At 47.9% G+C, this 17307-nt stretch overlaps 2 protein-coding genes across 3 annotated transcripts in view; one reads left to right on the forward strand and one right to left on the reverse strand.

The window, feature by feature from the left end:
- LOC141270496 (uncharacterized) overlaps positions 1-17307 on the reverse strand; it is a 462326-nt gene that overhangs the window by 176501 nt on the left and 268518 nt on the right. The gene's annotated exons all lie outside the window — the stretch shown is intronic.
- The window catches only part of LOC141271758 (uncharacterized), a 64820-nt gene that overhangs the window by 16530 nt on the left and 30983 nt on the right, over positions 1-17307 (forward strand). For both annotated transcript variants that reach the window (XM_073681864.1, XM_073681865.1), the window contains exons 2-5: positions 15726-15875; positions 16005-16184; positions 16268-16391; positions 16473-16570. In XM_073681864.1, coding sequence (XP_073537965.1) covers positions 15798-15875; positions 16005-16184; positions 16268-16391; positions 16473-16570 — 480 coding nt within the window. In that variant the 5' untranslated portion in view covers positions 15726-15797. The remainder of the gene's footprint in view (positions 1-15725; positions 15876-16004; positions 16185-16267; positions 16392-16472; positions 16571-17307) is intronic.

Here is a 17307-nt window from a genome sequence, read left to right on the forward strand (position 1 = left end):
CTGAATTTCTGATATTAAAAACAAGAGGCCTCTCAGAGAAAGTCATCAAAACTTTCCAGAAGAGCAGGAAACCTGTAACGAACACCATTTACCATAAGATCTGGAAAACCTTCTTAAGGTGGTGTGCACCCACTCGCCCAGACCCTCATAGGGCTGATGTGGCTCAGATTCTAGACTTTTTACAAGAAGGTCTGGACAAAGGTCTCAGACCTAGTACTCTTAAGGTCCAGATAGCGGCGTTAAGTTCAATCTTCGATCAAAGACTAGCGGAACATCAGTGGGTGAGAAGATTTATGACAGCAGCCACCCGCATCCACCCTAGAGTAACAGACCTGGTTCCCTCCTGGGACCTTAACATTGTTCTGAAAGGGTTAACCCTTCCACCCTTTGAGCCCTTATCAACCATAAGACTGGACAGGCTGACCTGGAAGACAGCTTTCCTGGTGGCAATAACTACAGCCAGAAGAGTGTGTGAACTACAGGCCCTTTCGGTCAATGAACCCTACCTGAGAATCCTGGAAGATAGTCTAATTTTCCAACTTGACCCTTCATTTCTACCTAAGGTGGTCTCAAATTTCCACAGATCTCAGGAGATAATCCTTCCATCTTTTTGTGACAACCCAAAAGACAAAAAAGAGATGGAATTCCACACTCTGGACGTTCAGAGAATAGTACAGCACTATCTTCAGGAAACAGAAGAAGGAAGGAAAGACAAGAACCTATTTGTCCATACACAAGGTCCAAACAGAGGAAAGAAAGCCGCAAAATCCACAATAGCAAACTGGATTAAGAGGGTGATTACGGAGGCTTACCAGATCCAGGATCTACCTCCTCCAGCAAAGCTCAATGTCCATTCTACAAGGGCAATATCTGTCTCCTGGGCTGAAAGAGCCAGCGCATCCATCGAACAGATTTGCAGAGCTGCCACATGGTCCTCAATTCATACTTTCTCCAAACACTACGGACTAGACCTAATGTCTGATGGAGATTTAGCCTTCGGAAGGAAGGTCCTTCAGGCTATTATCCCTCCCTAGTATATCTTTGGTATACCTCCTGTGTGCTGTCATGGGGGGTTATTAGAGAGAATAGAATTAGACTTACCGGTAATTCGGTTTCTAATAACCCACCACGACAGCACGGGTAATTCCCTCCCTCTCGCTTATTGTTTCTACGACAGTTGATCAGTAGAAATAAAAATGTATTTGAAGCATCTATACTCTTGTGGTCCTTTGTAATAACACTGGAGGGAGGATGTGGGAGGGGCTATTTAAACCTCTTCGTATTTCCTGTCCCTATTAGGGTGGGGTTACATCCTCCTGTGTGCTGTCGTAGTGGGTTATTAGAAACCGAATTACCGGTAAGTCTAATTCTATTTTTTCCCCACATATGGGGTATCTGCGTGCTCAGGAGAAATTGCACAACACATTTTTGGGTCAATTTTTTTTCCTGTTACCCCTGCGAAAATAAAAAAATTTTGGTCTAAAGTAACATTTTTGTGAAAAAAAAAATAACTGTTCATTTTTTTTCTTCCACATTCCAAAAATTCCTGTGAAGTACTTGAAGGGTTAATAAACTTCTTGAATGTGGATTTGAGCACCTTGAGGGGTGCAGTTTTTGGAATGGTGTCACTTTTGGGTATTTTCTGTCACATAGACCCCTCAAAGTGACTTCAAATGTGGTGTGGGCCCTAAAAAAATGGTTTTGTAAATTTTGTTGTAAAAATGAGAAATCGCTGATCAACTTTTAACCCTTATAACTCCCTAACAAAAAATTTGGTTCCAAAAGTGTGCTGATGTAAACTAGACATGTGGGAAATGTTATTTATTAACTATTTTGTGTGACATATCTCTCTGATTTAAGGGCATGAAAATTCAAATTTTGCAAATTGCTAAATTTTTGCCAAATTTCCGTTTTTTTTTTCCACATATAAACGCAAGTGATATCGAAGAAATTTTAGCACTATCATGAAGTACAATATGTCACGAAAAAAACAGTCTCAGAATCAGTGGGATCCGTTGAAGCGTTCCAGAGTAATTACCGTACCTCATAAAGTGATAGTGGTCAGAATTGTAAAAATTGGCCCTGTCTTTAACAAGCAAACCATCCTCAGGAGTAAAGGCGTTAAAGGGGTACTCCAGGGAAATAAAAAAAAATTGTACTGTTCCTGCCCTCATACACTAAAAAGATCTTTTAAGGGTATGTGCACACGATGCAGAAATGAAGCAGAAAATTTCTGCATCATTTCTGCATCTCCCTGGCAGAAAAAACGCATGCAGATTGTGCATGCGTTTTTCCTGCGGAATACATGCGGATTCACATGCGTTTCCACATGTGTTTCCGCATGTGGATTGACAAGCGCTTTCCAGGCGATTTTAGCATCACTTGGAAAGTGCTTGACAACTAGGTCACACTATATAAATCCATGCAACCGGCATGGATTTATATAGTGTGACCCGAGAGAGTGTTAAAAATAAAAAATAAATGTATACTTTACCCTCTGATGGCCCGCGCTGTCCTACTCAATCTGTTCTCCCTCGCCGGCAACTTTGAATTGAAAGACATGCCGACGTCAGCGTCACGTGACCCGTCACATGACTCTGACGTTAGCGCAGGTCCTTCAACTCACTGCAAAGTGCCAGGAACCAAGCAGGAGCGGTGCGCGGGCCGACAGAAGGTAAGTATACATTTATTTTTTATTTTATTCTTTTTTTACAGCTTTTTTAATGGTACCTGGGTGTGGATGAGACTCTCCTCTCCTCCACACCCGGGTACCATCCGCACATTAGAACGCGCCAATAGCGCAAGTACAAATGCAGTCTTGCAGGATTGGCGCGTTCTAATGCAAGTCAATGGCGGTGAAAACGCCACGTTTACGCAAAATTAATTGACATGCTGCGGATTTTTGAGCGCAGCGTTTACGCTGCGGAAAAATCCGCATCATGGGCACAGCACATGCGGATTTAAATTGGGGAACATTGCTGCCCTTCTACCATGCGTTTTTAATGCATTTCCGCGGCGTTTACGCAACTGCAAAAACGTTGCGGAAACGCATTAAAAACGCATCGTGTGAACTCAGCCTAATTCCATGTGACAGAATCTGCTCTTTCACTGCTCCCCCCTCCAGTCTGAGTCTTTACATCATACACTAAGTGCTGCTCCCCCCTGTAAGGAACAACCTGCCTGAAGGAGAGGGGGGTAGCACGCCCTCTGTACTCTGCAGAAAAACAGCTATTAGACTGGCTGATAACAGCGGGAAGCTGCACCTTGCTGTAATGTCCCTGTAATGTAATGAGGGGTGAACAGTGCTGTGAAAACCAGCTTCTGTCACAACAGCCCCCTAATAATGGCTCCCTGTCTGCAGCACGAGGTGAGGGGGTGCGTCGGGGGCATGGCCTGCTCGCAACTTCTAGTAGCAGCCCCCTGATAACAGCTCCTCCACAGTGCTACTAGCCAGGAGCAGGCCATGCCCCCTCACGCTCATTATCAGGAGACTGCTGCTAGAATCTGCAAGCAGGCCATGCCCCCAACACGCTCTCTCACATCAGACTGCAGACAGATGTGAGGGGGCGTACCCCTTTCAGCATATATGTATGTTGTTCAGTTTTTAATACATATATTTAATAAAGGTTTAAGATTTTACTTTAGATGGATTTTCCCACAGTACTGCCCCCTAAACACACAATATGGTATGTGATGACACATCATTTAATCTTAATTATCCATACGTAAATTCAGTAGGCCAGGAGACATAAGCTATTATCTTTATGTTGATTTTTGAATTTGTGTTTTTTTTGGTCAAGAAGCATAGACTATTGTTTGTATAAGCCCGAATGTTGTCACTTGAGGTGATATTTACTGCAACTTATTGTCTGCTAACTTTTCAAGACAATGACACAATGATATACTGGACATGTCAAATATCAGCTTGTGGCTGGATATTTGACCCGATATATGTCCCGTATATCACAATAAAGGACATATTTTAAGAGGATTGGAGGAGTGCTGCCTTTATGCTTTCTTTTCTGGACATTGCACATTTACTTGGCTGCTGCACCGCCGGGATAATCTTCGAGGATTCTGTCTGAGACCAGCTAAAGTGAGTAAATCATTACATACGGCGTGGTGCCGACATGCTTCTCTTTGTTTGTATCTCATAGGTTGGGTATTTCATAAAATCATGGAGGGGCTGAGACCAGCCCACAACATGGCCCATGTGATGTCATGACGGGGGAGTGTGTGGGTGGGACTCACGGGCTAATAAAAGATCAAGCCGAATTATGATCTGTGTTCGTGCAGAGAGATACATATTGTGTATGCAGGTACCCCGTTCACTGAAATGGCCAATTGAAGTGCTCTCCTGAACTGAACTGAATCGTCTCTGCGATCGGTATAGTAAATTCTTCTGTTAATCCCTTTTATTTTCTGTAACTGTGTATGTTGTATTGTTTTGTCACCTTTGTAAAATCTTTTGTATATTGTTCATAAACACTGCCTCCCTTTTGGAGTAAAATTTAATAGTTCTATTCCTTTTGTTCTCCACACTGAGCCCCGAAGCCATACGCTACCTGAAACGGCATCCAATCAGCCGGAAAACGATTGGTGATGGCAGCTAATATTTTTTGTAGGGTTATCGTGGAGTTACCTGTGATCGTACACCGGTATATACAAATATTCCATGCGTTGGAATCCGGAGGTGTACATGCCATATAAAAGTCATATAAATAATACCATATAAAACCTTGCGGTAACCTGGTATTCAGCTCACCCATGGACTGAGGATCTCCTCTGCACGGACGTCTTATAGTATAGCAAGGAACAATGAAGAGAAAAGGAAGGTACATCCATCACCGAGTCCTCATAAAAAAATCTTCTCTATTGCAAATCCATAAAAATCTCCAAATTACTCTGTCTGGAGTTTTTTATGGATTTGCAATAAAGAAGAATTTATGAGGACCCGGTGCTGGATGTACCTTCCTTTCCTGTACATACCATACGCTTGCTGTTAGTCTCCCGATAAATGGCCTGTTAGTGAAAACAGCCTGCGGCCTTCTCCTTTGATCGTCGGCCAATCGTGTAATTAACCGGAAGATAGTGGTCAGCTGAGAGCTGTTTGCTCCAAATATCACAGCGGGTGGTTCTCGTGACCTTCCCAGCCTGTCAATTTGTGATATTGGTGGATCTAATCCCTGACAGTTAGGCAGGGGCATATCATCCATAGCAACTATGGTGCTTGTGAATTGAAAGGGCTCATGCAGCTCAGCATCAGGCACCCTCTCCTTCCCCATCATCACAATTTCAGTAATATCCACATTTCCATGACTGTTATACCATTGAATATAATGGCCAATCAGGGAGCCGAAAGCTCCTTTACCCACCATTCAGCCTTCATCTGTGAGTCTGAGACTCCATGCACTGCAGATACAATGGCGTCACTACATCACACCTGTGGTATGGAGCCTCAGTACTCAAACTGCACAGACCGGAGCAGCACACCTCAGGAACGGGGTTGGTTGAGTAGTATGTGTGTGTGTTTATTTTTTTAAATATCAGGAATTGTGGAGGAATCGTATTAAGTGAAGGACTGTGGGGGCTCTCATACTGAGTGGCTGGCTGGTGGGGGCCATTACAATGAGTACTAAGTGGGGAACTCTGGTGGACTGTAAGAGCCTCCATACTGAGTGGGGATCCTCATTTTGTGTAGCAGGTTGTGGGGATCATCATACTCTGTGGGGTCTAGGGGGGCATCATGTAGGAGCCCTTATTGTGAGCTACAGGGGCACAGTAAACAAGTGAGAAATACTGATCTCTGGTATATCTGGTTGCATATTTGAATTGATATGGTGTTGTGTGACAGGAGGGAGAAATCAGTACGTTCTGAAGGAAAGCAAAGATAGAATGGCAGTGGGAATCTGGATTCCAGGCAGGGAGCATAGCGGAGATAAAGAGCAGGTTGAGGTCCTTAGCTCAGCCAGGAGGCCTACTTAACCGGTACATAACTTTGCCCAAGAGCAGCAGAAGGCCTGGAGACTTAAGGCCCCGTCACACTTAGCGACGCTGCAACGATCCCAACAACGATATGACCTGTCAGGGATCGTTGCTGCGTCGCTATGTGGTCGCTGGTGAGCTGTCAAACAGGCAGGTTCACCAACGATCAGGGGGAGCAGCGACCTCGTGGAAAGAATCTTTCCACGATGTCCTGCTCCTGGTTGCCAGCCTGCTGAAGCAGGAGCAGGCTGGTAACTATGGTAAACATCGGGTTACTAGGGGCACACGCGCTCCTAGTAACCCGTTGTTTATCATGGTTACCACTCTGCTACAGTGAGCGGGAGGTTACCGCTCACTTTAGCAGGCTCGTAACCATGATAAACAACAGGTTACTAGGTGCGCGTGTGCCCCTAGTAACCCGATGTTTGCCATAGTTACCAGGCTGGTCACACACAGGGATGTGTGCTGACCAGCGGGAGAGCAACGACCAAAAAATGGTCCAGGCCACTTTGCAGCGATCAGCGACCTCACAGCAGGGGCCTGATCGCTGCAAAGTGTCACACATAGCGACATCGCTGGTGAGGTCGCTGTTGCGTCACCAAAACCGTGACTCAGCAGCGATCTCGCTAGCGATCTCGCTATGTGAGACGGGGGGGGGGGGGGGGGGCTTTAATTATAGGGATAAAACTTTGATAAGGTGAGTAGCAGGATGAGGCACATGGCTCAGGCCAGGAGGCCTACTTAGTACAGAACTTTGCACTGGGGGGTCAGAAGGTCTAATTAAAGGGGATTAAGTTAACAAAGGATTTCTTATCTTAGACAAACAGGATTTAAACAAACAATTGTCTATACTAGAGAGAAAGCTATAGTGTCTCCAAAGTGGGACAGGAGTTCTCCTACAGAGAGGTGAAGATGCAGTGCCACAGCAAGGAGTGTGTGACCCTCATGGAATGGACTTGGAGAGTGTGAGTGAGGAGTCGTACCGATGCACCTCAACCAGTGAGGTCCTCACAATTCACCTGGGAGCTGAGAGTAGCTCTAGGAGCAATAGCAACACATCTCGCCCCCTAGTGGTCTCCATGGGGGATGCTGGGCATTCCCATAATGGTTTTCTGGACTTTCGTAGTTTGTAACAAAAGTTATGTGCTGCCACATGTATCCGTAAAGTTCTCTGCATAATGCAGAAGAAAAAAAAGGAGTCAGTAGTTTTAAAGATAAGCAACATTTTTATTAAATATTAAACATACAAATACAGTAAGAGGACTGTGATCATTTGAACATCAGAACAAGACTAAAGTTACCCATAAAGTTTTAAAACGAGGTCCGGATAAAGGTTCCACAGAAAATGCAGTGCAAGTCACAGGTGAGCAGGGGGGAAAAAGAGGAAAGGGGATTCAAAGAGCCTCATAAGTCACACAATACTCGATATCTGCCATATACCCTACATCATAATTGTACCTATAAGTTGCATATTGCATATATAATATTAAAGTGACTCAGGATATAGGCAGAAAACAGTTACTATTATTAAAACATGCACGGGATTTTGAATTAGCAGTGCAGACACGCAGGGTAGGTAAACGCGATATGGAGATGTCTCCATTCTGTAGCGCTGGCGTCCCTGCCCTCTGCTAGGCAGGGACGCTGCTCCCCTCACCGCTCTGCTCCGTGCCCGGCGTCCTCTCCCCGCTCTGCTGTCAGCGCGCGCTCCTTCCCGGCGTCCTCCTCCCGCTCTGCTCTCAGCGCGCGCTCCTTCCCGGCCCCTGTGCTTAGGGCGCGCGCGCGCGCGCTCCCCTCCTCTTAAAGGGGCCGCGCGCACCGTCCTAAGGAGTCCCCGGCCAATGGCCGGAGGACTTCATCATATATAAGGCACCTCCTCCAAAATGGAGGTGCCCGAGCAATGTTGTTTGCACCTGTGTCTCACCTGTGCTTCAGCCCTCAGGTCCCGTTGCCAGTTACCTGCCAGTTACCTGCCAGTTTCCTGCTAGTTACCTGCCTGATTCCTGCCTGAATACTTGTTACCTGTCTGCCAGTCTGAGGTCCGACGGTCTGCCTTACTACTCCTGTCAGTCTGTCTAAAGGACCAGCCTGCCCGCTCACCTGGGAGCGCATATCAGCTACCTGCCTGCTTGCCTGAGGTCCGACGGTCTGCCTTACTACTCCGGTCAGTCTGTCTATGGACCAGCTTGCCCACTCACCTGGGAGCGCTTCTCCGTTATCTGCCTGCTTGCCAGCCCGGAGGCTCCGTTGTCACGTGCTGTGACCACCAGCTATCTCAGAGACTCTTGCCCGCTCACCTGGGAGCGCATCTCCGTTACCTGCCTACTTGCCAGCCCGGAGGTCCCGTTGTTACGTGCGGTGACCACCAGCTATTCCAGAGACTCTTGCCCGCTCACCTGGGAGCGCTTCTCCGTTACCTACCTGCCTGCCAGCCCGGAGGTTCCGCCGTCACGTGCCGTGACCACCTGCTATTCCAGAGACTCTCGCTTGCTCACCTGGGAGCACACATCTACCATCTGCCTGCTAGCTTACCCGGAGGCTCTGCCATCACAGGTCGTACCTACCCCTTACCCAGAGACTGCCCTGATCACTTGCCGTAACTCCCTGTCCGTTCACCCAGAGACTGCCACCCGCTCCCTTACAAGGGCCGCCCCCTTGTATAATAGCTCAGAGGTTCCGCCTCCCGGACCCGTTACAGTTTGCTCGGGCCATGGAACCCGGTGGCACCCAAGCTCCCTCGCTCTCGGACCTCTGTCTTGAACTGTCCCGTCAGAGGTCCCAACAGGAGGCCATCCTGGGTCACCTGCGGAATGTTAATACTCGCCTGAACACTCTGTCTGATCCACCAACAACCTCCGCCAGTGCCATATCTTGCAATCCGGCAGCTCCGCTGCCCACTAATACTATGGTATCCTACCCCGGACCCCGGCTTTCTGCACCTCCTCGCTTCGGAGGCGACCCCGTCCAGGCTCGGGGCTTCATAAATCAGTGCACCCTGCACTTTGAACTTTTGTCCCATCAGTTTAATTCCGACCGGGCCAAAATTGCCTTTATCATGTCCCATCTCACCGGGGAGGCCCTGGCCTGGCTAAATCCTCTATGGGAGAGAGGAGACCCCCTGGTGTCCAACTTGCCTGCTTTTCTCTCGGCTTTCCGGAAAGTCTTCGACGAACCCGGACGGAAGACCTCATCCGCATCCTCTCTGCTACGCCTCCGTCAGGAGGGTCTCACCGTGGGCCAATATGCCATACGGTTCCGCACCCTTGCCTCGGAGCTGGCCTGGGATAACGACGCTCTGGTATCCGTCTTCTGGGAGGGTCTGTCCGGTCGTATTAAAGATGAACTTGCTGGTCGGGACATTCCTACCTCTCTCGATGATCTAATAACCCTTGCCACCCGGATTGACCTACGGTTCCAGGAGCGTGCCAAAGAGGTCACCCGTGAGAGAAGGATTCCACGTTTAGCTCCTACTTTCCAGAAACCCGTCATTCCCTCCATCTCTCCCCAGGTACACTCTCCTGAGCCTATGCAGGTCGACCAGACCAAGATGGTCAAAACCCGTCAGGACTCACGCCGTGCCGAGGGGAGCTGCTTCTACTGTGGCAGTAAGGAGCACCGGATCCGTGCCTGCCCGGAGAGGTCGGGAAACGCCTGTGTCTAGGTTCGCTCAGAGAGGTCCACCTAGACAAGAATAAATCCTCTCCATCCCTGCTGTTGTCAGTTTCGATCATCTACGGGGAGAACCGTTATTTCGAACTAGCCCAACTTGACTCTGGAGCAGCCGGGAACCTTATTTCACAGTCCCTGGTTGAGAAATACCGCATCCCTACCAAACCTCTGGCTGTACCCTTGTCTGTCGCTGCCGTGGATGGGGGCCTCTTACCTCGCCCCATTCAACTCATCACCGAATCCATTACCCTGCAGGTGGGAATGCTGCATTCTGAAAGTATCTCCTTTCATGTTCTGCCTGGACTCTCTCACGCCCTCTTGCTAGGTCTGCCCTGGCTCCAGAGACATGCACCCGTGCTAGACTGGCAAACCGGAGAGGTCCTTCGCTGGGGACAAGACTGTCATAAAACCTGCCTGGTTCCCGTCCATCCCGTCCGTCCCTCTCCTACCCCAGCTAATCTACCTGGACTTCCGATTCCTTATTGGTCTTATGCAGATGTCTTTAATAAAAAGGAGGCAGAGACATTACCACCACATAGACCATACGACTGTCCCATCGATCTGCTACCCGGTACTACTCCTCCCCGTGGGCGTATCTATCCTTTATCCGCTGCTGAGACCCGGTCAATGTCCGAATATATTGAGGAGAATCTGGCCAGAGGATTCATCCGGAAATCTACCTCCCCGGCGGGAGCAGGCTTCTTTTTCGTCAAAAAGAAGGACGGCTCTCTCCGTCCCTGTATAGACTATAGAGGCCTAAACCTGATCACGGTGAAGAATAAGTACCCCCTTCCGCTCATTCCAGAATTATTTGATCGCCTGAGGGGGGCTAGGATCTTCACCAAACTGGACCTTCGTGGGGCGTACAACCTGGTTCGTATTCGTCAGGGGGATGAATGGAAGACGGCATTCAACACCCGGGACGGCCACTATGAATACCTGGTAATGCCCTTTGGTCTCTGTAACGCTCCTGCCGTCTTTCAAGAGTTGGTCAATGACATCTTCCGGGACCTTCTCTACTCCTGCGTAGTGGTGTACCTGGACGACATCTTGGTCTTCTCTCCGGATCTCCAGACTCACCGGAGGGACGTTCGTCAGGTCCTGCTCAGGCTAAGGCAGAACCATCTCTACGCTAAATTTGAGAAGTGCCTCTTTGAGCAGACCTCGCTTCCGTTTCTGGGCTACATTATCTCTCAGACCGGCCTACAAATGGATCCTGAGAAACTGTCTGCCATCGAGAAATGGCCCCGACCGGAGGGGTTGAAGGCCATTCAGCGATTCCTGGGCTTCGCCAACTACTACCGCCTCTTCATACCACACTTCTCTTCCCGGACGGCCCCAATTTCTGTGCTCACCCGTAAAGGTACTAATCCCAAAGAGTGGCCACCCGAAGCAGAGGAGGCCTTTCTTTCCCTTAAACAGGCCTTCTCTTCCGCCCCGGTGCTGCATCGCCCAGATGGCAACAAACAGTTCTTCCTGGAAGTTGACGCCTCCTCCTCTGGAGCCGGAGCGGTACTTACTCAAAAATCATCTTCCGGGAGGATGGTAACTTGTGGCTTCTTCTCTAAACTCTTCTCCTCCTCTGAGCGCAACTATTCCATAGGAGACCGAGAGTTATTGGCCATCAAACTGGCATTGGAGGAGTGGCGTTACCTGCTCGAGGGGGCTCTTCACCCGGTAATAATTTACACTGACCACAAGAACTTGGCTTACCTCCAGCATGCCCAGAGACTTAACCCGCGCCAAGCCCGGTGGTCCTTGTTTTTTGCTCGTTTTGATTTTGTCCTTCATTTTCGCCCGGCTGACAAAAACGTCAAGGCGGACGCCTTGTCTCGGTCCTTTCTGGTGTCTGATCTCGAGGAGGATCCGAAACATATCATCGATCCCGCCAGAGTAATGCAGGTGGCTCCCGTGAGTCTAAATCGTCTTCCTCCTGGTAAGACGTTCGTACCAGTACCTGATCGGGAGAAGATCCTACACTGGGGTCATTCGTCTAAACTAGCTGGCCACGCCGGTCAGAAAAAGACCCTCCAGCTTATTACCCGGCACTACTGGTGGCCTAACCTGCACAAGGATGTAATAGACTTTGTTTCTGCCTGTGTGTCCTGCGCCCGCAACAAAGTTCCGAGACACCTGCCGGCCGGCCGCCTCCTACCTCTGCCAGTACCTGCTGCCCCCTGGCAGCATATTGCGATGGACTTCATTACTGATCTACCCGTCTCTGCCGGTTGTACGGTCATTTGGGTGGTCGCTGACCGCTTCTCCAAGATGGCTCACTTCATTCCACTGCCAGGTCTTCCGTCTGCACCCGAGCTGGCTAAAGACTTTATCCGCCACATCTTCCGTCTTCATGGCCTGCCCCGTCACATCGTGTCGGATCGTGGGGTACAGTTCACTTCCCGTTTCTGGAGAGCCACTTGTAAATTGCTGGACGTCACCCTGGACTTCTCCTCCGCTTACCACCCACAGTCTAATGGTCAAGTGGAGCGGATCAATCAGAACCTGACCAGTTACCTTCGGCACTTCGTTAATGCCCACCATTCTGACTGGGTGGATCTCCTGCCATGGGCCGAATTCTCGTACAACAATCACGAGAGCGAGTCTTCCTCCAAATCCCCGTTTTTTGTAGTCTACGGTCAGCATCCTCGGATCCCGTTTCCCGTCTCCACCTCGGCGGACAATCCGGCTGCGGAATCTCTTGTTAACAAATTTTCCTCCATATGGGAGAGTACCCGGTCCGCACTCCTTCTGTCATCCGAGCGTATGAAAAGACACGCTGACAAAAAACGTCTGGACCCTCCTCAATTCCGCCCTGGGGATAAAGTCTGGCTCTCGTCCAAATATGTCCGGCTCAAGATCCCTTCCTATAAGTTAGGGCCTCGGTTCATCGGCCCACTGGAGGTCATCAGTCAGATCAACCCGGTGGCCTATAAATTGAAACTCCCGGCCAACTTACGGATCCCTAACTCCTTCCATGTGTCTCTCCTCAAACCTGTAGTGCTTAACTCTTTTTCCAAGTCTACAGGTACGCCTCCTGCTCCGGTTTCTGCTGAGGACGAGTTTGAGGTAGAGAACATTCTTGCCACCAAAAGGGTAAGAGGAAAGACCTTTTTTCTGGTAGATTGGAAGGGGTTTGGTCCTGAGGAGAGAACGTGGGAGCCCCGGGAGAACATCCATGCCCCTCTCATCCTAGCTAAATTTCTGTCTGGCCTAAAAAAGGGGGGGCCTAAAGGGGGGGGTACTGTAGCGCTGGCGTCCCTGCCCTCTGCTAGGCAGGGACGCTGCTCCCCTCACCGCTCTGCTCCGTGCCCGGCGTCCTCTCCCCGCTCTGCTGTCAGCGCGCGCTCCTTCCCGGCGTCCTCCTCCCGCTCTGCTCTCAGCGCGCGCTCCTTCCCGGCCCCTGTGCTTAGGGCGCGCGCGCTCCCCTCCTCTTAAAGGGGCCGCGCGCACCGTCCTAAGGAGTCCCCGGCCAATGGCCGGAGGACTTCATCATATATAAGGCACCTCCTCCAAAATGGAGGTGCCCGAGCAATGTTGTTTGCACCTGTGTCTCACCTGTGCTTCAGCCCTCAGGTCCCGTTGCCAGTTACCTGCCAGTTTCCTGCTAGTTACCTGCCTGATTCCTGCCTGAATACTTGTTACCTGTCTGCCAGTCTGAGGTCCGACGGTCTGCCTTACTACTCCTGTCAGTCTGTCTAAAGGACCAGCCTGCCCGCTCACCTGGGAGCGCATATCAGCTACCTGCCTGCTTGCCTGAGGTCCGACGGTCTGCCTTACTACTCCGGTCAGTCTGTCTATGGACCAGCTTGCCCGCTCACCTGGGAGCGCTTCTCCGTTATCTGCCTGCTTGCCAGCCCGGAGGCTCCGTTGTCACGTGCTGTGACCACCAGCTATCTCAGAGACTCTTGCCCGCTCACCTGGGAGCGCATCTCCGTTACCTGCCTACTTGCCAGCCCGGAGGTCCCGTTGTTACGTGCGGTGACCACCAGCTATTCCAGAGACTCTTGCCCGCTCACCTGGGAGCGCTTCTCCGTTACCTACCTGCCTGCCAGCCCGGAGGTTCCGCCGTCACGTGCCGTGACCACCTGCTATTCCAGAGACTCTCGCTTGCTCACCTGGGAGCACACATCTACCATCTGCCTGCTAGCTTACCCGGAGGCTCTGCCATCACAGGTCGTACCTACCCCTTACCCAGAGACTGCCCTGATCACTTGCCGTAACTCCCTGTCCGTTCACCCAGAGACTGCCACCCGCTCCCTTACAAGGGCCGCCCCCTTGTATAATAGCTCAGAGGTTCCGCCTCCCGGACCCGTTACACATTCCATGACTAGTATTGTGTACAACTACCTTTGAGTTTGAACTGGGGACTTGGTATTCATGGTATGCCTTATGAAATTCATGTTTTAATAATAGTAACTGTTTTCTGCCTATATCCTGAGTCACTTTAATATTATATATGCAATATGCAACTTATAGGTACAATTATGATGTAGGGTATATGGCAGATATCGAGTATTGTGTGACTTATGAGGCTCTTTGAATCCCCTTTCCTCTTTTTCCCCCCTGCTCACCTGTGACTTGCACTGCATTTTCTGTGGAACCTTTATCCGGACCTCGTTTTAAAACTTTATGGGTAACTTTACTCTTGTTCTGATGTTCAAATGATCACAGTCCTCTTACTGTATTTGTATGTTTAATATTTAATAAAAATTTTGCTTATCTTTAAAACTACTGACTCCTTTTGGATCTTATCATGACTCTTAGGTGTCATATTGTAGGTATTAGAATTTATGAGTCTTGATCCACAATGAAAGTTGTTGCCCTCAACTATTTTTGGCTTTATATAATACAGAAGAAGCATTCATAAAGTGTTGTGCCGACTATCTGATGTATATATTTCTCATCACACTTTTTTCCCTCCCCTTTTCAGCTATTGCTGTGGGACCTGTGATTTCTATCTATTCCACTGTGTATAGGATAATAGAGTATAATAAAGTTGTTGTGGACGTGATTTACCTAACATTGTGCAGTGTTTTCCCCATAGTGAAGGATATTTCTTGTTGCAAAAACTGATATTGTTCACGTTAAACATTTCTTTAAACTTTTTGAAACAACTCTCATTAGTGCAATCATACAACATACAAGCCTCTGATTACTGTAGTGCGTGTATTATCCCTGCCTGTCAGTGTAACACTAAAGACCCCATACAGCCGAATTCTGTCAAACCTTCTTATATGACATGTTTGCATTTCACAGCAGCAAGTGGTTAAACTGCCAGGGTTTTTGTTGCAGCCGCACCTGTGCCATCTCTGCGGTGTACATCTATGTTCTGGTGCCCAAAAGAGTTATTTTTTTCTTATATAGAAAATAATAAAATATATGTTTTATGCTTTTTCCATATTTTTTTCTTTTTACAAGAATTGTTGGTGCCAATTTTCTTTTAAAACATTTCAATTTCAACTGTTTCTCTCTAGTAATATAGGAAAGCCTAAGGCCAGAAATAAACCCTATAAAACACTGTACATGGAGCCTTTAGTATCAAATAATTTCTGTCCGAGGTGTTTGTGCAAACAAAAAAGCTTTTATAAAAGCCTCAAACTTTTGTGTGTGAATCAGACATGAGATCTAATGTGATAGAAGATTACAGTCCGGGGAAGATGGGAAACATTCATATAGGCGGCAGGTGGTGATGTAGTCAGTGATGGACTCTGGACAAATATGTGTAGAAGAAGTAGATGTAGTAGAAGATGAAGATGTCGTCCTCATCATGAAGTAGTTATTTCTCATATTACGTGTAATGAATATCTCCTGCAGTATTGCTAATACCGATTCCAGTGTCGGTAAATGAGATGAGAATTAGCTTTATGGAAGATGAGTCTATGAGAAACGTATTCAGCTGCAGACTCCGAGGAAAAAACTGCTTATTGTAATAGGTTTTATTATTAGATGTAAAGAAGAAAACTAGATACTGCAGAAAATAAATCTCCTCAAATATTTCCCTTATTATCTCCAGTAATTGTATTATTACACATGATTTTTATGATGTTACATCGGCTCATCTTTTGATTCAGGTTTCTACAATATCGGATCCTCTCAGTGAAGATCTTCTATATAAGAGAATTTTTCTGATTTAACCATCGAAGATGGATATGGACAGAGACAAGATGGCAGAGAAAATATTACACCTCACCCTAGAGATCCTCTTCCGGCTTACTGGAGAGGTGAGAGATTCTGATGATGTCATATTACATCATTCTTATCTATGGGAATAACAGATGGACAGAACTGGAGAGGTGAGGACTCTGGAAATGTCTGTAGTGAGATTTATTAATGTGTCTCTCCATAACCAGGATTACACAGTAGTGAAGAAGACCTCTAGTGAGCGCCGTCAGGACCCTGTGTCTGAGGGATGGGGAAGATCCCGGAGCCCAATCACGAGGCCTCCACCTCACCCCCTGATACATAAGGACATCAATGACCAGAAGATCCTAGAACTCGCCTACAAGATGATTGAGCTGCTGACTGGAGAGGTGAAACTGCTGGGAGTATTGGGACATTTTATAGTAAAGCTATGAAGGTATCGGGGTGATGACTGTATCATTGTATGTGTCAGGTTCCTATAAGGTGTCAGGACGTCACCGTCTATTTCTCCATGGAGGAGTGGGAGTATTTAGAAGGACACAAAGATCTGTACAAGGACATCATGATGGAGGTTCCCCAGCCCCTCACATCACCAGGTAATAGACAAGACTGAATACACACAGACTATAATTATCTATATGTAAAGAATGAATTCATTCCCTTTGTGTTTCCTCCAGATCTATCCAGTAAGAGGACAACACTAGAAATATGTCCACATCCTCATCTTCCACAGGACTGTAAAAAAGAAGATCCCAATATTACTCAGGATCATCAGGTAGATGGAGAGAAGGTGTCATGAGATCTCCCCTATTATGTGTAGACTAGTGATGAGCGAACGTGCTCGCAGCTGCTCGGTACTCGCCCGAGCATCTCACTGTTCGAGATGCTCGGCGAGTACTTTCTGGATTTTCGGGCGGGAGCTCGAGTCCCCGCCCTGCATGTTTGGCGCTGTTTTAACAGCGAATAAACTTGGAGATTGCTTGCCTCTCACTGTAATGCCGCTGCCATGTTAGTTGTGGCATCGCAGTGATTGGCTGGCCGCATAGAGTCATCGGGTCTATATCAAACTCGGTGACCTTATGCTCGTCACAGTCTATCCTTCAGACAGGCAGAGTAAGGAGAGGTGCTGCTGAGCTAGGGAGAGAATTAGTATCTTATTCATGAGGTATTAGGTATTCCACAGCTATGTATACCCATCTGAACTAACAGTCCTTCTAAGGACTAATGCACCTGCATATATTACTGGTGATAGCAGAAGTTAGGCAGGCAGAGTTTGTGGACACTGTATACAGCAGAATAGGGTCTGCTGCTGCTACAGATATCCAAAGCCCTAGATATCAGGGCTATTTTTTTTTTGCTCTTAATCCATTTATTTGCTTAAACAGCAATGCCGTACACCATTTTACTGCTCCATTTGCTTGCTAGCAGAATACAGAACCTAAAATATAACTTTTAATAATATATTGTTTTTAAACTAATTAACTTTACCGATATTGCCAAAATCCATGCATA

This window comes from Phyllobates terribilis, unplaced genomic scaffold (assembly GCF_046119375.1).
Source record: "Phyllobates terribilis strain yellow unplaced genomic scaffold, ASM4611937v1 Scaffold_5__5_contigs__length_657084704, whole genome shotgun sequence".
Classification (NCBI taxonomy): Eukaryota; Metazoa; Chordata; class Amphibia; order Anura; family Dendrobatidae; genus Phyllobates; species Phyllobates terribilis.